The 25,068-nt window shown below is 41.4% G+C and overlaps 1 protein-coding gene across 1 annotated transcript in view; it reads left to right on the top strand.

Moving 5' to 3' along the window:
* LOC139540490 (copine-5-like) overlaps window positions 1-24,764 on the top strand; it is a 318,345-nt gene extending 293,581 nt beyond the window's left edge. The window contains exons 14-16 of the mRNA XM_071344363.1: window positions 9,005-9,062; window positions 18,012-18,085; window positions 22,131-24,764. Coding sequence (XP_071200464.1) covers window positions 9,005-9,062; window positions 18,012-18,085; window positions 22,131-22,319 — 321 coding nt within the window. The 3' untranslated portion in view covers window positions 22,320-24,764. The remainder of the gene's footprint in view (window positions 1-9,004; window positions 9,063-18,011; window positions 18,086-22,130) is intronic.
* The last annotated feature ends 304 nt before the right edge of the window (window positions 24,765-25,068 follow it).

Genomic DNA, 25,068 nt, shown 5'->3' with positions numbered 1-25,068 from the left:
TTATGTCTGGGGGGGGGGGGGGGCTTACTGCCAACATCACTTTAATGTTGTTTCTGTCTCTCACACTTCCTCAGGAGGTTTAAAAACATGGCTTTAATAGAGAGCAGGGGTGTCAAACATACAGCCCACGAGCTGATTCAATGCGGCCGCGGGTGGGTTCAGGTGGTTTTTCAGTGCAGCACTACAGACCTCGGTGAAGACAGGATGTGGCACGCGGGGAAATGAGTTTGACACCCCTGCCATAGAGATTAGTTTCAGTGTCTAGCACATTGGTTCTCTCTGTCTGTGACCGCCTGGTGGTGTTTTGAGGTGTGGTTTTCTCACCTGTTTAAGGCAGCATTCATCCGTCAAGACCAGACAGTTCCCTCTGTAGACCTGTCCTGTAGGCTACTCCAGGTCAGACCCACAATGTATATGGAGAGAGTTTGGACATTGCAGGTTGATTACATCCAAGACTTAATTGGATTGGTTAGATGGTGTCATGTATCTTCAATGTCTTCCATGTTAGCCCCCAACTGTCTTCCATAGTTGTTGTCATGACTAACTATAGTGACAGCCTTTAGGTTTAAACTCGATTCAAATATTCAATTGCCACTTTGGTATCACACTGTGGTTCTAAGAACGATATGTGCTACCTGGGGTATCAAGCTGTGGTTCTCAGAACGTTGTGTTCTAGCTGGGGTATCAAGCTGTGGTTCTCAGAACGTTGTGTTCTAGCTGGGGTATCAAGCAGTGGTTCTCAGAACGTTGTGTGCTAGCTGGGGTATTAAGCTGTGGTTCTCAGAACGTTGTGTTCTAGCTGGGGTATCAAGCTATGGTTCTCAGAATGTTGTGTTCTAGCTGGGGTATCAAGCTGTGGTTCTCAGAACGTTGTGTGCTAGCTGGGGTATTAAGCTGTGGTTCTCAGAACGTTGTGTTCTAGCTGGGGTATCAAGCTATGGTTCTCAGAACATTGTGTGCTAGCTGGGGTATTAAGCTGTGGTTCTCAGAACGTTGTGTTCTAGCTGGGGTATCAAGCTATGGTTCTCAGAACGTTGTGTTCTAGCTGGGGTATCAAGCTATGGTTTTCAGAACGTTGTGTTCTAGCTGGGGTATCAAGCTATGGTTCTCAGAATGTTGTGTTCTAGCTGGGGTATCAAGCTATGGTTCTCAGAACATTGTGTGCTAGCTGGGGTATCAAGCTATGGTTCTCAGAACGTTGTGTGCTAGCTGGGGTATCAAGCTATGGTTCTCAGAACGTTGTGTGCTAGCTGGGGTATCAAGCTATGGTTCTCAGAACGTTGTGTGCTAGCTGGGGTATCAAGCTATGGTTCTCAGAACGTTGTGTGCTAGCTGAGGTATCAAGCTGTGGTTCTCAGAACGTTGTGTGCTAGCTGGGGTATCACGCTATGGTTCTCAGAACGTTGTGTGCTAGCTGAGGTATCAAGCTGTGGTTCTCAGAACGTTGTGTGCTAGCTGGGGTATCACGCTATGGTTCTCAGAACGTTGTGTGCTAGCTGGTATCAAGCTGTGGTTGTCAAAGGTCAGTTCTCGAGTGAAGCCCTCAAAATGAGCCTGATGCACTAGGCCTAATGTCTTCGTCTGTCAGAGCCTGGGGTGGCCTCTTGTCTCTGTCAGTGGGACATCACAGGACATAATTGACGACTTGTGAACTCCCTTTAATTCAGAGATCCCATTCATTCAGACCTCCCTTTAATTCAGAACTCCCTTTAATTCAGACAATGATAGTGTCCGTTTCCTCCTCACCTCTACCTACCAATTGTCCCACCCACCATGGTAGCCTACCTATCTTTAATTAAAGATACTGTCGGGTTTAGTGTTTTTAATTAATAGGTTCAACAGACAGTGTTTTATCCTTTTATTCAGTCACTAAGAGAGGGAAAGGGGGGGGGGGGGGGTGATAGAAAGGCTTCTCAATCATATTCAAGTTTAATGTAAAAACAAAAAACTTGCAATTATACTGTACCTAGCGTTTCTACTCCTCTGTGGTATATTGTGGTAGTTTATTTACACACACACACACACACACACACACACACACACACACACACACACACACACACACACACACACACACACACACACACACACACACACACACACACACACACACACACACACACACACACACCACACACACCACACACACACACACACACACACACACACACACACACACACACACACACACACACACACACACACACACACACACACACACATGTATCCTGTGGTGTGTTTAATTATAGCAGCGCTGGGTTTTGTCCCAGAGGCTTCCCATAAAACATTGGGCTGGTCCAGGATAGTAGAGCTGTAAAACCAACATAAAAATTTAATGAGGTGTGTGTGTGTGTGTGTGTGTGTGTGTGTGTGTGTGTGTGTGTGTGTGTGTGTGTGTGTGTGTGTGTGTGTGTGTGTGTGTGTGTGTGTGTGTGTGTGTGTGTGTGTGTGTGTGTGTGTGTGTGTGTGTGTGTGTGTGTGTGTGTGTGTGTGTATAACAAAGCAGTAAAACATGTACAATGTAATCAGCAGGCGAGTGGACCCAGGTTCCCCGGCCAGGTGATAAATCACTCAACGAGACCTGAATACACAATATCAGAAGTTTAAATCCCCTTCATTAATTTATTCATATTTTTCATTAATATATTTCAAATGTGTTCCTGTTAGTTTCTAGTGGAGAAAAGGACTTCTCCATATGACTTTTTTTGACATATTCTAATGAGACCGTGTTGACATAAATAAATTATAGAAAAAACTTTCACATGTGAAAATCAGATATGCCGTTTCACATGTAAGAAAACTCCAAATGTGAAAATCTCACGTTCACCTGTGGAATTGAAGGTTCACCTGTGGAATTGAAGGTTCACCTGTGGAATTGAAGGTTCACCTGTGGAATTGAAGGTTCACCTGTGGAATTGAAGGTTCACCTGTGGAATTGAAGGTTCACCTGTGGAATTGAAGGTTCACCTGTGGAATTGCAGGTTCACCTGTGGATTTTAAATAATGTTATTCTCCTCACATGTTTAAAGATGATTGCAGTTTCCACCAGTGGAATTAAGGTGACAACATCTATAAAGCCCAAATGCGGTACAAGGGAACGATTTTGCTGGACAGACATGGACAAGAGTGGACAGAATGAAATGTTTTGGGGGCAGTTAATGGATCACATTCAAATGGAAACATAGTTCTACTGTATGAAAATCACTGCCTGTTAAAAGGCCCATCTTTAGACGCTACACTGAACCAAAATATAAACGCAACATTTAAAGTGTTGGTTCCATGTTTTATGAGCGGACAATGAACACAATTGCATTTTATCGATGGCAATTTGAATGCAAAGAGATACTGTGACGAGATCCTGAGGCCCATTGTCGTGCCATTCATCCGCTGCCATCACCTCATGTTTCAGCATGATAATGCATGGCCCCATGTTGCATGGATCTGTACACAATTCCTGGAAGCAGGAAACGTCCCAGTTCTTCCATGGCCTGCATACTCACCAGACATGTCACCCACTATGCATGTTTGGAATGCTCTGGATCGATGTGTACGACAGCGTGTTCCAGTTCCCGCCAATATCCAGCAACTTCGCACAACCATTAAAGAGGAGTGAGACAACATTCCACAGGCCACAATCAACAGCCTGATCAACTCTATGTGAAGGAGATGTCGCGCTGCATGAGGCAGATACTGACTGGTTTTCTGATCCACGCCCCTACCTTTTTTTAAAGATATCTTTGACCAACAGATGCATATCTGTATTCCCAGTCCTGTGAAATCAATAGATTTAGGGCTTAATGGATTTATGTTAATTGACTGATTTCCTCGTATGAACTGTAACTCAGTAAAATCACTGAAATTGTTGCATGTTTCGTTCATATTTTTGTTCGGTAAACCTACATTTTTGGACTTATAAATGAAAGATATATACCCAATGATTTATGAAGAATATAAAGTATAAATACCTCATTAGCTCTACTGTCATACCCCATCAGAACCCAAAATATAAGATTGTTTAACTCCAATGTTTGTAAACAAAGTAAATGAAAACATGATTAAAACTATCATTTTGATATCATGGATGGTCAGTCCTTGCATCCTTAGCGTAGTCTATGGATTTAAAAGTGGTTGCGTTTCTCCACTCCCACCCCTCAGCTTTTTAATGAAACTGTGGCGGGGAAACACTGTGTTAATGTTTCAATTAAGGATTGTGGCTTTAAACACGTTTAATGGAGTAATAGTGTTATTATGATACAATCCTCTAGTGAGTGAGTTACTTTTGTCCCGTTAATATCAAACAAAACTTCTGAAGTCGAGAACAACACTCTTAGTATTGCAAACCAAAATAATGATATTTAAAGCAAAACACGAACCCCAAGAAGTATTGATAGCGAAAACAAAATATTGCAAGGAAATAATTTTGAAATGCGAGAACAAATTATTTGTAAATTTAAAAAAATTGTGTGGGGAAGGACAACGTGCTTAAATCAAATGGCACCCTCTTTTCTGCAATTTTCCCTTGTCATTGGTTATGTTACCCTGGCCTTTGTTACCATTGGTTATGTTACCCTGGCCTTTGTTATCATTGGTTATGTTACCCTGGCCTTTGTTATCATTGGTTATGTTACCCTGGCCTTTGTTATCATTGGTTATGTTACCCTGGCCTTTGTTATCATTGGTTATGTTACCCTGGCATCTGTTATCATTAGTTATGTTACCCTGGCCTTTGTTATCATTGGTTATGTTACCCTGGCCTTTGTTATCATTGGTTATGTTACCCTGGCCTTTGTTATCATTGGTTATGTTACCCTGGCATTTGTTATCATTGGTTATGTTACCCTGGCATTTGTTATCATTGGTTATGTTACCCTGGCCTTTGTTATCATTGGTTATGTTACCCTGGCATTTGTTATCATTGGTTATGTTACCCTGGCCTTTGTTATCATTGGTTATGTTACCCTGGCCTTTGTTATCATTGGTTATGTTACCCTGGCGTCTGTTATCATTAGTTATGTTACCCTGGCCTTTGTTATCATTAGTTATGTTACCCTGGCCTTTGTTATCATTGGTTATGTTACCCTGGCATCTGTTATCATTAGTTATGTTACCCTGGCCTTTGTTATCATTAGTTATGTTACCCTGGCCTTTGTTATCATTGGTTATGTTACCCTGGCATCTGTTATCATTGGTTATGTTACCCTGGCATTTGTTATCATTGGTTATGTTACCCTGGCATTTGTTATCATTGGTTATGTTACCCTGGCCTTTGTTATCATTAGTTATGTTACCCTGGCCTTTGTTATCATTGGTTATGTTACCCTGGCATCTGTTATCATTAGTTATGTTACCCTGGCCTTTGTTATCATTGGTTATGTTACCCTGGCATCTGTTATCATTGGTTATGTTACCCTGGCATTTTTTTATCATTGGTTATGTTACCCTGGCATTTGTTATCATTGGTTATGTTACTCTGGCCTTTGTTATCATTGGTTATGTTACCCTGGCCTTTGTTATCATTGGTTATGTTACCCTGGCCTTTGTTATCATTGGTTATGTTACCCTGGCATTTGTTATCATTGGTTATGTTACTCTGGCCTTTGTTATCATTGGTTATGTTACCCTGGCATCTGTTATCATTGGTTATGTTACCCTGGCCTTTGTTATCATTGGTTATGTTACCCTGGCCTTTGCTTTTTCTGTCTTTTTTCAAGTTGCAAGTTTTGTCCCATTCATTCCAACAACATACTGTCCCTGCCTCCCACTGCTGATTTGCCTCTGAAGCCAAGCAGGGTCGGCACGGGTAGAACAATGAACCAGATGTTTCACCGAATGTATAAATCTTAGGTATCGGGTTGGCATTTCCCACTCACTGCAAATGTTCTCATCGATGAAAGATTGAATCTCAATATAGTTTCCTGTTCCTAAAACTAGAATCTGTTATGAACAGAGTGGACTATGTTCTGTAGACTTTACCCTTTGCCAAAGTTAGATTTTTTTTATTGTTTAGAAAGAGTGCAAAGGGGCGAATTGATTAGCCGTTCCCTAACGGAAATAGGAAAATACATGCTAGAACGCTCCAATAGGATCTCGCTAGCTCCTGCTTGCCTCTGCCCGCCCACCCATTGGTAACGACAGGCGGTGGACTATCTTGGGTTAGTTATAAAACATCTTTGGGGTCCCTGGATGAGAAACCTGATGTGGCTGGAAGTGCTGCAAATATACGTGTGAAAAATAAACGTGTAGAGAAATAAAAGTCGGGATCATTGTTTTCACAAGGGAGAAACGTGAAAAATGTACATGTGAAACTTCACACGTGTCTGATTGAAGATTAAAAATAAATAAATAATTCACACGGTTTTTTTTTCACATAATTTTTCATGTTTTTCTTTTTGTATGGATATGGTAACTAGGGAAGATTGACTGTGTGTTTTGTTTTCTCATGGCTGTGGAACTCAGCTGTCAATCAGCATGATGAGAGGGGATGGCATAAATGGGGCATGGAAGACGGGTTATTTTTGGTTGACGTGTGATGCACTGATGACTGTGTGTGTGTGTGTGTGTGTGTGTGTGTGTGTGTGTGTGTGTGTGTGTGTGTGTGTGTGTGTGTGTGTGTGTGTGTGTGTGTGTGTGTGTGTGTGTGTGTGTGTGTGTGTGTGTGTGTGTGTGTGTGTGTGTGTGTGTGTGTGTGTGTGTGTGTGTGTGTGTGTGTGTGTGTGTGTGTGTGGACGTGGGAGGACAGGGACTGTGACAGGAGCTCTGTTGAACACTGATACTTTGGGGTCATTTATCTATTTTGGGCTAAAAACAGAAAGGACAAGACAGAAACAGAAGAAGCCGCCTCCTACTATTAGTCATGTGACCTGTGAAATAAACTCAACATAAAAATGATTTAGTGACAAATAATGAACAAGTATTTCAGATTAGCTACCCCATACTTAAACATTAGGGTTAATGGTCTCCAAAGATCAGCGTTCAGGAGTAACTTCCACCATCTCCTGTTCCTGCTCCGGAGGGCGTGTCTTAGGAGTGGCTGGGAAGGTGATTGGTGGGATGGGTTGCCGTGGTGATAGAGAATCGGCCCCTCCCCCCACCCCTCCACTCCTTCCTCACAAGCATCTTCAGTCTCCCGACTCCTATCTAATCAACACTTTCCCAGTGTTTTATCACTGACTTAGGAAACAGAGATGTCCTGTGTATGTCCTATGTAATACTCACAACACGTCAGTGTGCTTCTGTGGTTGTTTTCTTACTTCATTTTGTCTTTGTTGCTATCTTGCTATCTTTCGTGCTCAACTATTTGGAGTATTATGTTATGCCTTTTTTGACAAATAAAAGTACCAAACATTTTCAAAAAATGCTCACACTTTTGTCAAACCCACATTAGTAATAACACTGGCTTTAGGCTGTCTTCTCTGCTCATGGAACGCGTTCAGTTTCATCAGTGGATGAGGAGAGTTTCATCACTACCGTCCAGAGAATAACCAGCCTTAAATTGACTGACTAAACACACACACTGTCTCATGAAGATAAGAGCAACGACAGGGGGAGAAGCAGGAACATTGGATTTGGGTTCTAAAAACACCAGAGGAACAAGAGAATTGGGTGTTTAACGTCCCCTCCAGATTCATGGGGAGACAGGTGTTTTGTCAACCAATTTAGCAAGATCCCGAGACAATTACTCCTGCCTTTATTTAGCTGAGGACCATTGTTGAGAAAGAGAGAGGATAGGGAGAGGGGAGAGAGAGAAACAGAAAGAGAGAGAGAGAGATAAACGGAGAGAGAGAAACAGAGAGAGAGAAACAGAAAGAGAAACAGAAAAAGAGAAACAGAGAGAGAGAGGGAAAGGGAATGCACATTGGAGGGAAAGTGTTCAGATCACACAGTAACTAGGGCCTACTGTTTCTCTGTGTACTCCGTGTCTGTAGAACAATAGATAGATACAGCCCCATTCTTAGTGAATGGCCCTTCAGCACGCAGACCTGCTCTTCTCTCCAGAACATTAGTGGTGTGGCAACCTAGAAGTGGATGGGTAACCATATCGATGTCACAGAGTGAATATCATGTAGATCACACTTGGGTCAACAATAGTGAGGAGAATCTCACTGTGAGCTTGAATGAATACGACTGGCCATCTTGGATTTGTGTGGTAGAACATGTACTGTAGATGGAGCGCTAAACCCATTGGTGTCAGCTGTGATGTAGCCTGTTCAGAGCTGTAATGTAGCCTGTTCAGAGCTGTAATGTAGCCTGTTCAGAGCTGTGATGTAGCCCTGTTCAGAGCTGTAATGTAGCCTGTTCAGAGCTGTAATGTAGCCCTGTTCAGAGCTGTAATGTAGCCTGTTCAGAGCTGTGATGTAGCCCTGTTCAGAGCTGTAATGTAGCCTGTTCAGAGCTGTGATGTAGCCTGTTCAGAGCTGTAATGTAGCCTGTTCAGAGCTGTGATGTAGCCTGTTCAGAGCTGTAATGTAGCCTGTTCAGAGCTGTAATGTAGCCTGTTCAGAGCTGTAATGTAGCCTGTTCAGCCTGTTCAGAGCTGTAATGTAGCCTGTTCAGAGCTGTGATGTAGCCTGTTCAGAGCTGTGATGTAGCCTGTTCAGAGCTGTAATGTAGCCCTGTTCAGAGCTGTGATGTAGCCTGTTCAGAGCTGTGATGTAGCCTGTTCAGAGCTGTGATGTACCTGTGTTCAGAGCTGTGATGTACCTGTGTTCAGAGCTGTGATGTACCTATGTTCAGAGTTGTGATGTACCTGTGTTCAGAGTTGTGATGTACCTGTGTTCAGAGTTGTGATGTACCTGTTTTCAGAGTTGTGATGTACCTGTGTTCAGAGTTGTGATGTACCTGTGTTCAGAGCTATGATGTACCTGTGTTCAGAGTTGTGATGTACCTGTGTTCAGAGCTGTGATGTACCTGTGTTCAGAGCTGTGATGTACCTGTGTTCAGAGTTGTCATGTACCTATAGCAGAGCGTGTATAACGTAATGGTAAATTCCTGTTCTTCTCCTCAGGGGGCCAAACTGCCCATGTCCATCATCATCGTTGGAGTGGGACAGGCTGAGTTTGATGGTAAGAAGCTACATCTCCTTTTCTTGACATTATTACTGTTAATATAATTATATTATATGCCATGTAACAGATGCTATAGCCAAAGCAACTTACATTTATGAGTGTATTGATTTTACCTACGGCTGGTCCCGGGAATAGAACCCACTATGTTGGCATTGCCAGTGTCATAATCTACTAACTGAGATACAGACGACCATTACAACATTACTACACATACTGCACTTGGACCTGAAACTTTTTCACGTACAGGTTACAATACCTGTTGTTGTAGATTACAATACCTGTTGTTGTAGATTACAATACCTGTTGTTGTAGATTACAATACCTGTTGTTGTAGATTACAATACCTGTTGTTGTAGATTACAATACCTGTTGTTGTAGATTACAATACCTGGTGTTGTAGATTACAATACCTGTTGTTGTAGATTACAATACCTGGTGTTGTAGATTACAATACCTGTTTTTGTAAATTACAATACCTGTTGTTGTAGGTTACAATACCTGTTGTTGTAGATTACAATACCTGTTGTTGTAGATTACAATACCTGTTGTTGTAGATTACAATACCTGTTGTTGTAGATTACAATACCTGGTGTTGTAGATTACAATACCTGTTTTTGTAAATTACAATACCTGTTGTTGTAGGTTACAATACCTGTTGTTGTAGATTACAATACCTGGTGTTGTAGGTTACAATACCTGTTGTTGTAGGTTACAATACCTGTTGTTGTAGGTTACAATACCTGTTGTTGTAGATTACAATACCTGTTGTTGTAGATTACAATACCTGTTGTTGTAGATTACAATACCTGTTGTTGTAGATTACAATACCTGTTGTTGTAGATTACAATACCTGGTGTTGTAGATTACAATACCTGTTGTTGTAGATTACAATACCTGGTGTTGTAGATTACAATACCTGTTTTTGTAAATTACAATACCTGTTGTTGTAGGTTACAATACCTGTTGTTGTAGATTACAATACCTGTTGTTGTAGATTACAATACCTGTTGTTGTAGATTACAATACCTGTTGTTGTAGATTACAATACCTGGTGTTGTAGATTACAATACCTGTTTTTGTAAATTACAATACCTGTTGTTGTAGGTTACAATACCTGTTGTTGTAGATTACAATACCTGGTGTTGTAGGTTACAATACCTGTTGTTGTAGGTTACAATACCTGTTGTTGTAGGTTACAATACCTGTTGTTGTAGATTACAATACCTGTTGTTGTAGATTACAATACCTGGTGTTGTAGGTTACAATACCTGTTGTTGTAGTTTACAATACCTGGTGTTGTAGATTACAATACCTGTTGTTGTAGGTTACAATACCTGTTGTTGTAGATTACAATACCTGTTGTTGTAGATTACAATACCTGTTGTTGTAGGTTACAATACCTGTTGTTGTAGATTACAATACCTGTTGTTGTAGATTACAATACCTGTTGTTGTAGGTTACAATACCTGTTGTTGTAGATTACAATACCTGTTGTTGTAGGTTACAATACCTGTTGTTGTAGATTACAATACCTGTTTTTGTAAATTACAATACCTGTTGTTGTAGGTTACAATACCTGTTGTTGTAGGTTACAATACCTGTTGTTGTAGATTACAATACCTGTTGTTGTAGGTTACAATACCTGTTGTTGTAGATTACAATACCTGTTGTTGTAGATTACAATACCTGTTTTTGTAAATTACAATACCTGTTGTTGTAGGTTACAATACCTGTTGTTGTAGGTTACAATACCTGTTGTTGTAGATTACAATACCTGTTGTTGTAGGTTACAATACCTGTTGTTGTAGATTACAATACCTGTTGTTGTAGGTTACAATACCTGTTGTTGTAGATTACAATAGCTGTTGTTGTAGTTTACAATATCTGTTGTTGTAGATTACAATACCTGTTGTTGTAGGTTACAATACCTGTTGTTGTAGTTTACAATACCTGTTGTTGTAGATTACAATACCTGTTGTTGTAGTTTACAATACCTGTTGTTGTAGATTACAATACCTGTTGTTGTAGGTTACAATACCTGTTGTTGTAGATTACAATAGCTGTTGTTGTAGATTACAATAGCTGTTGTTGTAGATTACAATAGCTGTTGTTGTAGTTTACAATATCTGTTGTTGTAGATTACAATACCTGTTGTTGTAGGTTACAATACCTGTTGTTGTAGTTTACAATACCTGTTGTTGTAGATTACAATACCTGTTGTTGTAGTTTACAATACCTGTTGTTGTAGATTACAATGCCTGTTGTTGTAGGTTACAATACCTGTTGTTGTAGATTACAATACCTGTTGTTGTAGGTTACAATACCTGTTGTTGTAGATTACAATAGCTGTTGTTGTAGATTACAATAGCTGTTGTTGTAGATTACAATACCTGTTGTTGTAGTTTACAATACCTGTTGTTGTAGTTTACAATACCTGTTGTTGTAGATTACAATACCTGTTGTTGTAGTTTACAATACCTGTTGTTGTAGATTACAATGCCTGTTGTTGTAGTTTACAATATCTGTTGTTGTCGGTTACAGTAGCTGTTGTTGTAGATTACAATACCTGTTGTTGTAGTTTACAATACCTGTTGTTGTAGATTACAATACCTGTTGTTGTAGGTTACAATACCTGTTGTTGTAGATTACAATACCTGTTGTTGTAGGTTACAATACCTGTTGTTGTAGATTACAATAGCTGTTGTTGTAGATTACAATAGCTGTTGTTGTAGATTACAATACCTGTTGTTGTAGTTTACAATACCTGTTGTTTTAGATTACAATACCTGTTGTTGTCGGTTACAGTAGCTGTTGTTGTAGTAGTTTTCGATACCAATATCAAGAAAAAAATGACTACCTGGTATTATTGCTCAATAATCACATTTGCTGTTCTCTGAGTGCTGGACCTAAAACGTTATAAAGACCTGTTTAGACTTCATGTTTAAACCTTTATCTGATATTTATTGTTTAAACTTTACCCAGATCCGCTGATCTTTAATACATTCAGACAACTAATCAAAAGGCACTCTGCAGCCGCTCCACGTTCTCATCATTACCATTAGCCTGCCCTGAAACATCACTGATTGAGAGTGAGTCCACGATTAACTGATTCAATTTATACAATTCAGACATGCAGAAGCCAGGTGCTGTGCTGTAGCCAGGTGCTGTATTGCTGCTCTCGTTTCTAGCAATTAGTCAGACCAATGACCTGCAAGACAATTAGCAACTCATTTTGATTCAATAGGGGAGAGAGAGGGAGAGAGAGAGACAGGGAGAGAGAGAGAGAGAGAGAGGGAGAAAGAGAGAGAGACAGGGAGAGAGAGGGAGAGAGAGAGAGAAAGAGAGAGAGAGAGAGAGAGAGAGAGAGAGAGAGAGAGAGAGAGAGAGAGAGAGAGAGAGAGAGAGAGAGAGAGAGAGAGAGGGAGAGGGAGAGGGAGAGGGAGAGGGGGAGAGAGAGAGAGAGAGAGAGGGATAGAGAGAGAGAGAGAGAGAGAGAGAGAGAGAGAGAGAGAGAGAGAGAGAGAGAGAGAGAGAGAGAGAGAGAGGGTATGGTAGTATGGGGTTGAGTGGGTTTTGGTGTAATGTAGTTTGAAGTGGTCAGGGCTAATGGCTGGGTTCATCAGGGTTCTTAGGAGTTCTTATGAATTTCAAGTAGAGTTCTGATTAACGATCTCATGATTATTAGATGCTCTATCGTCAGGCAGAATAGATTAGAATTGAGACAGGTCATCTCAACATTAATGTGGTTCCTGTAGGAGGTAGAATCTGAAGAGTTTATGACAATAACATGTTTGTGGTTTGCCAGTAAGAAAGAGGGAAAATAAAGTGATTAAAACATCAATTAATAAACATACGTGTAGTCAGAGCATGAGCTGACCAGCTGGCAAGTGTCTTCACTGACATGTTCAACCTCTCCCTGACCCAGTCTGTAATACCAACATGTTTAAAGCAGACCACCATAGTCCTTGTGCCCAAGAACGCCAAGGTAACCTGTCTAAATGACTACCGCACCGTAGCACTCACGTCTATAGCCATGTAGTGCTTTGAAAGGCTGATCATGGCTCACATCGACACCATCATCCCAGACACACTGGATCCAGTCCAATTCACATACCTCACCAACAGAGCCACAGATGATGCCATCTCTATTGCACTCCACACTGCCCTTTCCCACTTAGACAAGGGGAACACCAATGTGAGAATGCTGTTCATTGACTACAGCTCAGCGTTCAACACCATAGTGCCCTCAAAGCTCATCACCAAGCTAAGGATCCTGGGACTGAACACCTCCTTCTGCTTCTGGATCCTGGACTTCCTGATGAGCCGCCCCCAGGTGGTGAGGGTAGGCAACAACACATCCACCATGCTGACCCTTATCACGGGGGCCCCTCAAGGGTCCATGCTTAGTCCCTTCCTGTACTCCCACGACTGCGTGGCTGTGGCCGCGGACGACTCCAACACCATCATTAAGTTTGCAGACGACGCGATGGGTTAGGCCTGATCACCGACGACGATGAGATAAGGAGATAGGGAGGAGGTCAATAACCTGGCAGTGTGGTGCCAGAACCACAACCTCTCCCTCAACGTCAGCAAGACAAAGGAGCTAATTGTGAACTATAAGAAGCGGAGGGCTGAGCACACCCTAATTCACATCGACGGTACTTCAGTGAAGCGGGTCGAGAGCTTCAAGTTCGTAGGTGTTCACATCGCTAAGGATCATGGTCCACACACACCAACACAGTCGTGAAGAGGGCACGACAGCGCCTCTTCCCCCTCAGGAGGCTGAAAAGACTTGCCATGGGTCCACAGATCCTCACCATTGAGTACATCTTGACTGGCTGCATCACTGCCTGGTATGGCAACTGCATGGCATCTGACCGCAAGGCGCTACAGAGAATAGTGAGTACAGCACAATACATCACTGGAGCCGAGCTCCCTGTCATCCAGGACCTGTACACAAGGCGGTGTCAGAGGAAAGCCCTAAAAACGGTTAAAGACTCCAGCCACCCAAGTCATAGAGTGCTCTCTCTGCTACCACACAGTAAGTGGGACCGATGCACCAAGTCTGGAACCAACAGGACCCGGTAAAGCTTCTACCCCCAAGACATAAAACCCGCTATAAGACTGCTGAATAGTTAGTCCGGGTAGCTGTGGTTAACTATTTAACTCTCTGCATTGACCCTTTTTATTACTAACTTTTTGACTCATCACATATGCTGCTGCTACTGTTTAATATCTGTCACTTTATTCTTAGTTAGATATACAGTACCAGTTAAAAGTTTGGACACACCTACTCATTCAAGGGTTTCTCTTTATTTTTACTACTTTTTACATTGCAGAATAATAGTGAAGACATCAAAACGATGAAATAACACATATGGAATCATGTTGTAACCAAAAAAAGTGTTAAACAAATCAAAACATATTTTATATTTGAGATTCTTAGTAGCCACCCTTTCCCTTGATGACAGCTTCAAACACTCTTGGTATTCTCTCAACCAGCTTCACCTGGAAAGCTTTTCCAACAGTCTTGAAGGAGTTCCCACATATGCTGAGCACTTGTTGGCTGTTTGTCCTTCACTGTGCGGTCCAACTCATCCCAAACCATCTCAATTGGGTTGAGGTCGGGTGATTGTGGAGGCCAGGTCATCTGATGCAATACTGCATCAGTCCCCTTCTTGGTCAAATAGCCCTTACATAGCCTGGAGGTGTGTTGGGTCATTGTCCTGTTGAAAAACAAATGATAGTTCCACTAAGGGCAAACCAGATGGGATGGCGTATCGCTGCAGAATGCTGTGGTAGCCATGCTGCATAAGTGTGCCTTTAATGCTAAATAAATCACTGACAGTGTCACCAGCAAAGCACTCCCACACCATCACACCTCCTCCTCCATGCTTCACGATGGGAACCACACATAAAGAGATCCTCCGTTCACCTACTCTGCGTCTCACCAAGACACGGAGGTTGGAACCAAAAATCTCAAATTTGGACTCATCAGAACAAAGGACAGATTTCCACTGGTCTAATGTCCGTTGCTCATGTTTCTTGGCACAAGCAAGTCTCTTCTAATTATCGGTGTCCTTTAGTAGTGGTTTCTTTGACCATGAAGGCCTGATTCACGCAGTCTCCTCTGAACAGTTGATGTTGAGATGTGTCGTTTCTCTTTGCTTATTTGAGCTGTTCTTGCCGTAATATGGACTTGGTCTTTTACAAAATTGGGCTATCTTCTGTATACCACCCCTACCTTGTCACAACACAACTGATTGGCTCAAATGCAGTAAGAAGGAAAGAAATTCCACAAACTTTTAACAAGGCACATCTGTTAATTGAAATGAATCTGGTTAAGAGAATGCCAAGGGTGTGCAAAGCTGTCATCCAGGCAAAGGGTGGCTACTTTGAAGAATCTCAAATATAAAATATATTTTGATTTGTTTAACACTTTTTTGTCACTACATGATTCCATATGTGTTATTTCATAGTTTAGATGTCTTCACTATGATCCTACAATATAGAAAATAATAAAAATATAAAAATAAAGAAATACCCTTGAATGAGTAGGTGTGTCCAAACTTTTGACTGGCACTGTACATATCTACCTCAATTAGTTTGTACCCCTGCACATAAACTCAGTACTGGTACCCCGTGTACATAGCCAAGTTATTTTTACTCATTGTGTATGTATTCCTTGTGTTACTATTTTCTTTCTCTCTGCATTGTTGGGAAGGGCCCATGAGTCAGCATTTCACTGTTAGTCTACACCTGTTGTTTACGAAGCATGTGACAAATAAAACATTATTTTATATACTAGGCAACACATTTGAAAATGCTCAAATCACAGAAATAGTTTTTCATCAAATTCGTCATTGCTCTTGAAAACAAGATTTTCATCTCAATGAGACCAAGTTGTTGTAATGATGGGGAGGAGTATGTCTAAAAAGATTTGACACAAAAATCAACTCTACTAGTTGTCCAGGCTCTGGTCTTGTCCCGTCTTGTCCCATCTTGTCCCATCTTGATTACTGTCTGGTAATATGGTCAAGTGCAGCAAAGAAAGACCTAGCAAAGCTGCAGCTGCCTCAGAACAGAGCAGGACACCTTGTCCTTAACCGCAGATACAGAACTAACATCAACAACATGCCATGTCTTTCCTGGTTGGGGGTTGATGAGAGATGAACTGCTTCTCTTTTAGTTTTTATGAGAAATATTACTGTGATGAAAAATCCAGATTGTCTGCATAATTAAATAACATTCATTCACACCCAGACATACCCCATACATACCCCATACATACCCCATACATACCCCATACATACCCCACAAGACATGTCACCAGGGGTCTCTTCAGACACCCATACATACCCCACAAGACATGCCACCAGTGGTCTCTTCAGACACCCATACATACCCCACAAGACATGCCACCAGGAGTCTCTTCAGACACCCATACATACCCCATACATACCCCATACATACACCATACATACCCCATACATACACCATACATACCACATACATACCCCATACATACCTCATACATACCCCACAAGACATGCCACCAGGGGTCTCTTCAGACACACATACATACCCCACAAGACATGCCACCAGGGGTCTCTTCAGACACCCATACATACCCCACAAGACATTCCACCGGGGGTCTCTTCAGACACCCATACATACCCCACAAGACATGCCACCAGGGGTCTCTTCAGACACCCATACATACCCCACAAGACATGCCACCAGGGGTCTCTTCAGACACCCATACCTACCCCACACGACATTCCACCAGGGGTTTCTTCAGACACCCATACATACCCCACACGACATTCCACCAGGGGTCTCTTCAGACACCCATACCTACCCCACAAGACATGCCTCCAGGGGTCTCTTCAGACACCCATACATACCCCACAAGACATGTCACCAGGGATCTCTTCACAGTCCCCAAGTCCAAAACAAATTCACGGCAATGCACAGTGTTATACGAAATCTCCAATGACTCACGCAAAATGATCTTTAAAAAATGGATTAATCAACATTTAATGGAACCGTGGGACTGTGAGGACACACACACACACACACACGAACACACACACACACACACACACACACACACACACACACACACACACACACACACACACACACACACACACACACACACACACACACACACACACACACACACACACACAAATACACACACACGCACAAACACATACACACACACACAAACACACGCACACACACACAAACACGCACACACACACACACACACAAACACAAATACACGCACACAGACTAACACACACACACAAATACACACACACGCACAAACACATACACACACACACAAACACACACACACACACACACACAAACACGCACACACACACAAGCACACACACACACACAAACACAAATACACGCACACAGACTAACACACACACACAAATAAACACACACGCACAAACACATACACACACACACACACAAACACACACACACACACACACAAACACGCACACACACACAAGCACACACACACACACACAAGCACACACACACACAAACACAGACTAACACACAAACACACATATACACAAATACACACACCAACACCAACAAACACACTAACACACACATTGTTTTTTAGCTGTATTGTTTGTATATCGTTGTATTTTACAATTGTGTGACTGTCCTTGTTTATCATTGTATCATCAGTGTTTTGTTACTTGTCAAATCTTGTGTTTTTTGTGGAGCCCAGGAAGAGTAGCTGCTGCTTGATTTGATTTTAAAAGTGTTCTTGTGTGTGTTTGGTGTGTGTTTGGTGTGTGTTTGGTGTGTGTTTGGTGTGTGTTTGGTGTGTGTTTGGTGTGTGTTTGGTGTGTGTTTGGTGTGTGTTTGGTGTGTGTTTGATTTGTGTTTGTTCTCTTAACCCTGCAGCCATGGTGGAGTTGGATGGTGATGACATCAGAATCTCTTCCAGAGGGAAGCTGGCAGAGAGAGACATTGTCCAGGTGACTCACACACACACACTTTAGTAAGTCACACAGGCCATGAACACAGCTACGAACAAACACAGCTTTTCTTGACCAGTTGAAATGTCATGGCTTTCCCTAGGAGGTCTTTATCCAGTGAGGGGTATTATTGGATTTTTTAAGCATTCATTTACAGTTTGTTTTACAATCACTTGGACCCATTTCTCAATACTTAGGTCACTTTTTCAAAACTCTTCACACAGTTCTCCTAATCAACTTTCAGCTTGGCACAGCAGTTACTTTCACATCCAAAATGCACTAAAACACTTCATACACGTCTCAAATCAACTCATTCTTCCATAACACTAGCAAAGGTTGTCACCCAACAAGCACACTTTGTCACTCATAGAACAATGACCTAAACAACACTAACAGGTAGCATTACACAATGTTTTCTTTTGTCAAATGTCTTTACAAAACAAGAATGACACATCTCTACTGTTTAGAATTCACTGCAGTCAGACATGACGCAATATGCTTCCATATGTTTTATGTCATTCTTTGGCATTGAGTGATTCCAAAATACAAGAATTTGTATATACACCATCTACTGATACAGATACAGTAGCAATGCTAGTCAACCCTGTCTTCTGCATGGCCACAGGTTCTCATCCACATCACATCTTATGTCATCTTGGGCAATACACCTAGAAAAGAATATTTTGGCATGCCTGGTCCATCCCTGGCAATCTTCTGCAGATATGTCCAGGCATCCAGCATTCATTGCGTCCATGAGGGACATTTGATCATGTTGTCGTGTCTTTGGCATCATTAAATGAAGACTTTGTTTTTATCAAAGATTCTCTGTAATTATTATTACGCGATTAAACTGATTAATCATGTAACTGTAATTAACTAGGAAGTCGGGGCACCAAGGAAAATATTCAGATTACAAAGTTATAATTTTCCTAATATAACTTTTCAGATATTTTCATATCTGATCAATTAGTCTTCTTAATTAATGAATGATTTACTTTACCTCACGTTAGTCTCATTCCAAACGTCGTAAATTGTTGGTTATCTGCACGAACCCAGTCTTCACTATGAGTCATCCATACATCAATTGTCTTAAATCATTTATTTACTAACTAAATCATTCACAGAAATGCATAAACAAAAAAACAAAGTAAATATGGTTACATGAAATGATAGGAGAATGTGCCCTAGTGGGCTAAACCGGCATGGCGGCTTGTTAGACCAAAGGGAAGTGGGGGTCGACTGAGAAGTCACTACAGAGTTAATAATTATAACAATTGAAATGCTAATCCTTTGCACATGAACGCTCACTCATTCGGGAACAATTGCAATCAATATATATATTTACGCTCAGTGTGTCATCTTGATCGCTGTTGAAAAGTTAGTTTCTGTTGGAGAGTTTCCGTTCTCTCTCTCTCTCTCTCTCTGTCGTGGTTAGAGTGGATAGTTCAGAGTGACATTCATTCATGTCGTTATGGATAGGTGTTTCGGTGGTTGTCGTTCTTCGCGTTCAATGATACCGAATTCCTAGCTGCAGACTAGTAATTAATATCAAAGACTTGTTCTTATTCTGTCGGTATCGATAGTCTAAGAGTTTAACCACGTGGAATGGTTAAAAGATTCAGCAGTCTGGTCTCAAACCTTGGCCCTCTCGTTATCGAGGTAAGCTGGTCTGCAACCTTTGTCCTCTCGTGATTGAGAGAAACATGGTCTGGTGATAGAAAACCCGAGTGGGGGTTTTATTCGGAAGTTGCAGAAAAGGGCCTGTCCCAGGATGCCCGACCATAACTGTGCTCATGGGCGGTCCTCTGATTTAGTTAAACTCAAAAGGGAATTGGAGTTTCCTTCATTAAACAGTCCAAAATCACATTACACAATTTTACAAACAGTATCATACTCACTCATTCATCTTATACAACAATTAGATGTAAACCTCATATCTGAGGCTATTATATAAACAGCGTTATGGTAATGTGGCCGCACCGTCTCCCATGAGCTTCCCCAAGTTGGAACAAACGGACCAGTTCGTAGCTGGATTCTTCACCGATCTTTTATACCTTCTCTAGAACATAAATGTTGTTCGGACCTCAAGTTCTGTGAGGTGGAAGAAATTCCTTTGTTCTCTATGAAACTTCACTCTGTCTCTATACTGTGTGGCCATGAGGCAGGATCTTCCCTAGGAATTTACGACCTCTCTGACCACAGCAGCCTGGTTGTAGGAGGCAGAGAGAGGGGGATGGTGCTCGCTGTACCCAAAAAGGGCAACATCATGACAATGTGGATGGTGGTCATAAACCTTCCACCTCCATGAGGAAAATAATTCCTCTATGGGGTTGAGGAATGGAGAGTAAGGTGGGAGGAAAAGTGACACCATCCTGGGATGATCTGCAAACCACTCTGTGACTGCACGGGACTGGTGAAATGCCATATTGTCCCATACAATTACAAACGTTGGCTGGTGTTGTAAGGCCCAATTAGCAGTTTGTGTAACAGCAATCCATCAGAGGATATTGCTGCACACATTGTGATGTTGGCACCTCTCTGGCCCGGGACATCCACTGTGGCTCTTTTCCCAATCACATTCCTTCCTCGCCACTGTGTTTTGGGCAAGTTGAAACCAGCCTCATCCACAAAGATGAATATGTAGGGTGTTTGCCTGGCTTCAATCTCCATGACTCTCTAAAATAAATCCACAAGGCAACATAAGAGTTATTACGGTAGTTTACATTATACCTAAAAACATGCCGCAGTGTGCCTCTGCCCTGTTTGGTTCTGTTCAAAACCAGTTCTGTATTTTATAGTCATCTTACCTGGACATATTGGTTCCTGAGTTGCTTGACTCGTTCAGAGTTCCTCTCAAAGCGGACAGTGTACAACTGCTTCATCCTGACTTGATGATGTTTCAGGACTCTAGAAATAGTTATGCTTACATTGTGAATATTTCCAAATGTAATGTTGTCTGCCAACAGTCTGTCCCGAATCTCTGTGAGTTTTATGCCATTGTTTCTGATGACCATATCAACGATTGCAGTGAAAATCCTACCTCTCCTGCCTGTGGAAGGTAACCGTTGGGTCCTAAGCAGAAATACAAAAACAATTACGCACAAGTGGGTTTGGAGGCTTTGCTCAATTGACTTCTGTAATGTGCAGATCAGTCAGATGTCCTTGCAGAATGCACATCTTACCTGATGTTTTGCCGGAAATTTCTCACAATAGATGCCACTGTTGAGCGTTGCAGATTTGTCTGCACTCTCAGACCAGCCTCTCTCATTGATAGACCATGATTTATTACATGATCAATTATATCAGCCCTAATCTCATCTGAGACTACAGCTTTTGATCTTCCTCTCAGTCTTCTTCCACCACGCGTACGTACTCCTCTCCCTCTCCCTCCTCCTCTCCCTCTCCCACTCCCTCTCCCAGCCACTCTTCTTCCTCTGTCAGCCACTTCTCTATCTCTGGCTGGGTCCATGTTTACATCACAGTACAGCATTATTCCTAAGATGTCCCCTTTTGTATAGATGGTAATGAAATTGAAAGACTAACACCTGTGTGTTCAGCTACAATGGGAATCAGCTGTGGTTGGTCTAATTGTTTTGATAGTATTTCATTTTTTAGATGTGGAATATATTTCAATACGGTATTACTGTAGAAATGTAGCAAATTGCTGTCGTATTCAATGTTGTGTTATGTTAGGTTTTGAACTAAAGTTTAACAGTTTTGAAAATAGTATGTAAACATTTGCAAATTGGCCTGTAGGTACATAGAGTTTTGGTGGGGGTTGTCTGAGTGAGAAAATAATTCATGAAATTTGATGTAGTCATTGAATGTATTTTGTGCCAAAGCAATGAAAAATGATCCACAGTTTAGCCCACATAGACTGCTGTTGTGCTCACTGTGTGAAGAGTTTTGACCTAAGTTTTGAAAAATGGGTCCTAGCGAATGTAAAAAAAAAAAAAAAATGTACATTTTAAGTGTTTATTTATAATGTCATATTCATGAGAGGTTATGAGAAGTTGTCATAAGGTATTTTGTCTCTCCTTGCCAGTTTGTCCCATTCAGAGACTATATGGATCGCACAGGGAACCATGTCCTCAGCATGGCCCGGCTAGCCAAGGACGTCCTGGCTGAGATCCCTGATCAGTTCATCTCTTATATGAAGAGTCGGGGCATCAAACCCAACCCTGCACCGCCCCCCTACACAACCTCTGGACACACACACCACACACAGATCTGACCACCTCACACACACACACACACATCTTTACACTGAGTACTGATGAGAGAGACACCATCAAAGATTTGCAACCCCGAGGAATCATGGGAGGGGAACTCTCTGTCTACTTCCTGATTGGAACATCGGGACAGGAAGTGATGTAAGAGGAAGCTATTAAAGCTACAGGTGTTTGTGTCAGAACTCTCCCGGACAGGTAACTCTCTGGACTGGGGAAGACAACAGCGTTTCTGTTCATTGTGGTTCTATCTATTCTGTTTGTCTCTCTGGAGGAAAAGAGAGACTGCCATGGAGCGATGATATGTTGCTGTGCCATACAAGGACTTGGTGATCGATGAATTGTCTTTTTATCAACATACATGGGCCTGTGACTGTTTTCTCTTGTATTGTTTAAGAGCAGGTGTGATCGAGGGGTCATGTTGTGGTTGAAACTTGTGCCTGTCTGTGGAGTGGTCATCTAACCGGCCAAGTGGAACCCTTATATGAACTCTGACCTCTCACCTTCGACCTTTGATCTTGCATGTGATTGGTGTATTGGAGCGCGTGTGTTATTAAGGTGGTGATGTTTTTAGAAACCTTTCCATCAGTTTACTAGTTTGTTTTGGGCCTCAGACATGTCCACATATTGACTTGTAGCTTCATCATTCTAGTTTGTTTTGGGCCTCAGACATGTCCACATATTGACTTGTAGCTTCATCATTCTAGTTTGTTTTGGGCCTCAGACATGTCCACCTATTGACTTGTAGCTTCATCATTCTAGTTTGTTTTGGGCCTCAGACATGTCCACATATTGACTTGTAGCTTCATCATTCTAGTTTGTTTTGGGCCTCAGACATGTCCACATATTGACTTGTAGCTTCATCATTCTAGTTTGTTTTGGGCCTCAGACATGTCCACATATTGACTTGTAGCTTCATCATTCTAGTTTGTTTTGGGCCTCAGACATGTCCACATATTGACTTGTAGCTTCATCATTCTAGTTTGTTTTGGGCCTCAGACATGTCCACATATTGACTTGTAGCTTCATCATTCTAGTTTGTTTTGGGCCTCAGACATGTCCACATATTGACTTGTAGCTTCATCATTCAAGGTGAAAAAAATAAAAGTATTTGTAATTTTTTGTTTCATTGCTTCACTAAGTTTTTCGTACTCCCATAAGTTATTGATTCTTCTCTTGCTTTACATTTCAAAGCATGTTTGTGTAGGATGAAATTTCCCCGTATGCCTGTATTTATAATGTATCAAAGTGGCATGGATATATAAGGATATATAATGAATTTGTATTTGTTTAGTTATTTTATAATTTCTACGTACCTTCCCAGTTTAGATTTCTCTACAACACACAGTTAGTTAGATAGTTAACAATAAGGTAAAGCACAAGGGCGAGATACATCAACAACCACCACAGCAATTGGTACAACCTGTCTGTGACGTCATCTTTACTGTGACATACATAACCCCACCTGTGACATCATCAGTATTGGTTCTGATAGTTGACCAGGTCATATTTGGAATCAGTCAAATATGTTTTAAATATACATATCATTACACAATTCAAAAGCACAAGAAAAAAAATCTAATACTCTTTCAACTACTGTATTTATATTTAATTTTCTCTCTTTCCATCTCCCTCTTTCCATAGTGAATGGATTTTTGTTTATTGATAATAAACCTCTCTGGATAAAGACAGTAAATGTGTCCACTTGAAGAATATTTCATTCTATTGAATCCAATTCATGATCAACAATAACTCGCCCACCAGTTCTTTATCTCTCTCTCTCTCTCTCTCTGTCGTCTGCGCACAGCCTCTATGCTCCCTGAGAACAAGCCATTATTGTATTATAATCAGATGAAGCCAGGCTCAAATTAAATCAAGTTGTGAAGTATAGACATAGTCTGGTCACCCGCCAGTGTAGCATACAAAGACAGAGAGATCTCCTCAGCTAGATCAATACTCTGTAGGCCTTAATCATACTGTAGACAGCCTTCCAACCGAGCCTGATAAAGAACTAGGGTTGCATAATTACAGTCACTATATACCAAACATGTAGAGGTTTTCCAGAAATATCTGGTGGAAGATTTCCTGGAATCAGAAGGGGTAATTTTGGGAAAGTTAATTTTGCCATCCTTTATACAACTATCTCCTCTTACGAGTTGGAGTGATATAGACCTAAAGTATTAGGGCTGTGTGTTTAATAATTAGTACTTTACAACAATACATAATACCTCCCCATTAACTTTAAGGAAAGCACTTTATTCTATTCCTTAAAGGTGTACTGGTACTTCCAGAGTTAGTGTTTTATTCTTTTTTGGGGGGGAGATGATGATGATCCTATTGATATATCATATGATAATATCCTTGTTTATTTTGTTCTGGAACATGTGTGATGATAAGCCATTTAATCTGCAGAGTACATTACAATAAAAATGAATAGAATTGTACATTGACTTGAATAGGCATGTTCATTCTAGTAGTTCTATTTCTATATAGAAAGACAACATCTCTCCTGAAATCCTGATCTGTAGGGTTGCCAGATTGTGTACTGTACATCCATCCACTCACCTGGGGTACAAAGACAACATCTCTCCTGAAATCCTGATCTGTAGGGTTGCCAGATTGTGTACTGTACATCCATCCACTCACCTGGGGTACAAAGACAACATCTCTCCTGAAATCCTGATCTGTAGGGTTGCCAGATTGTGTACTGTACATCCATCCACTCACCTGGGGTACAAAGACAGTGTTTTATAT

This window comes from Salvelinus alpinus, chromosome 2 (assembly GCF_045679555.1).
Source record: "Salvelinus alpinus chromosome 2, SLU_Salpinus.1, whole genome shotgun sequence".
Taxonomy (NCBI): Eukaryota; Metazoa; Chordata; class Actinopteri; order Salmoniformes; family Salmonidae; genus Salvelinus; species Salvelinus alpinus.
This window is presented reverse-complemented; position numbering and strand designations above follow the sequence as displayed.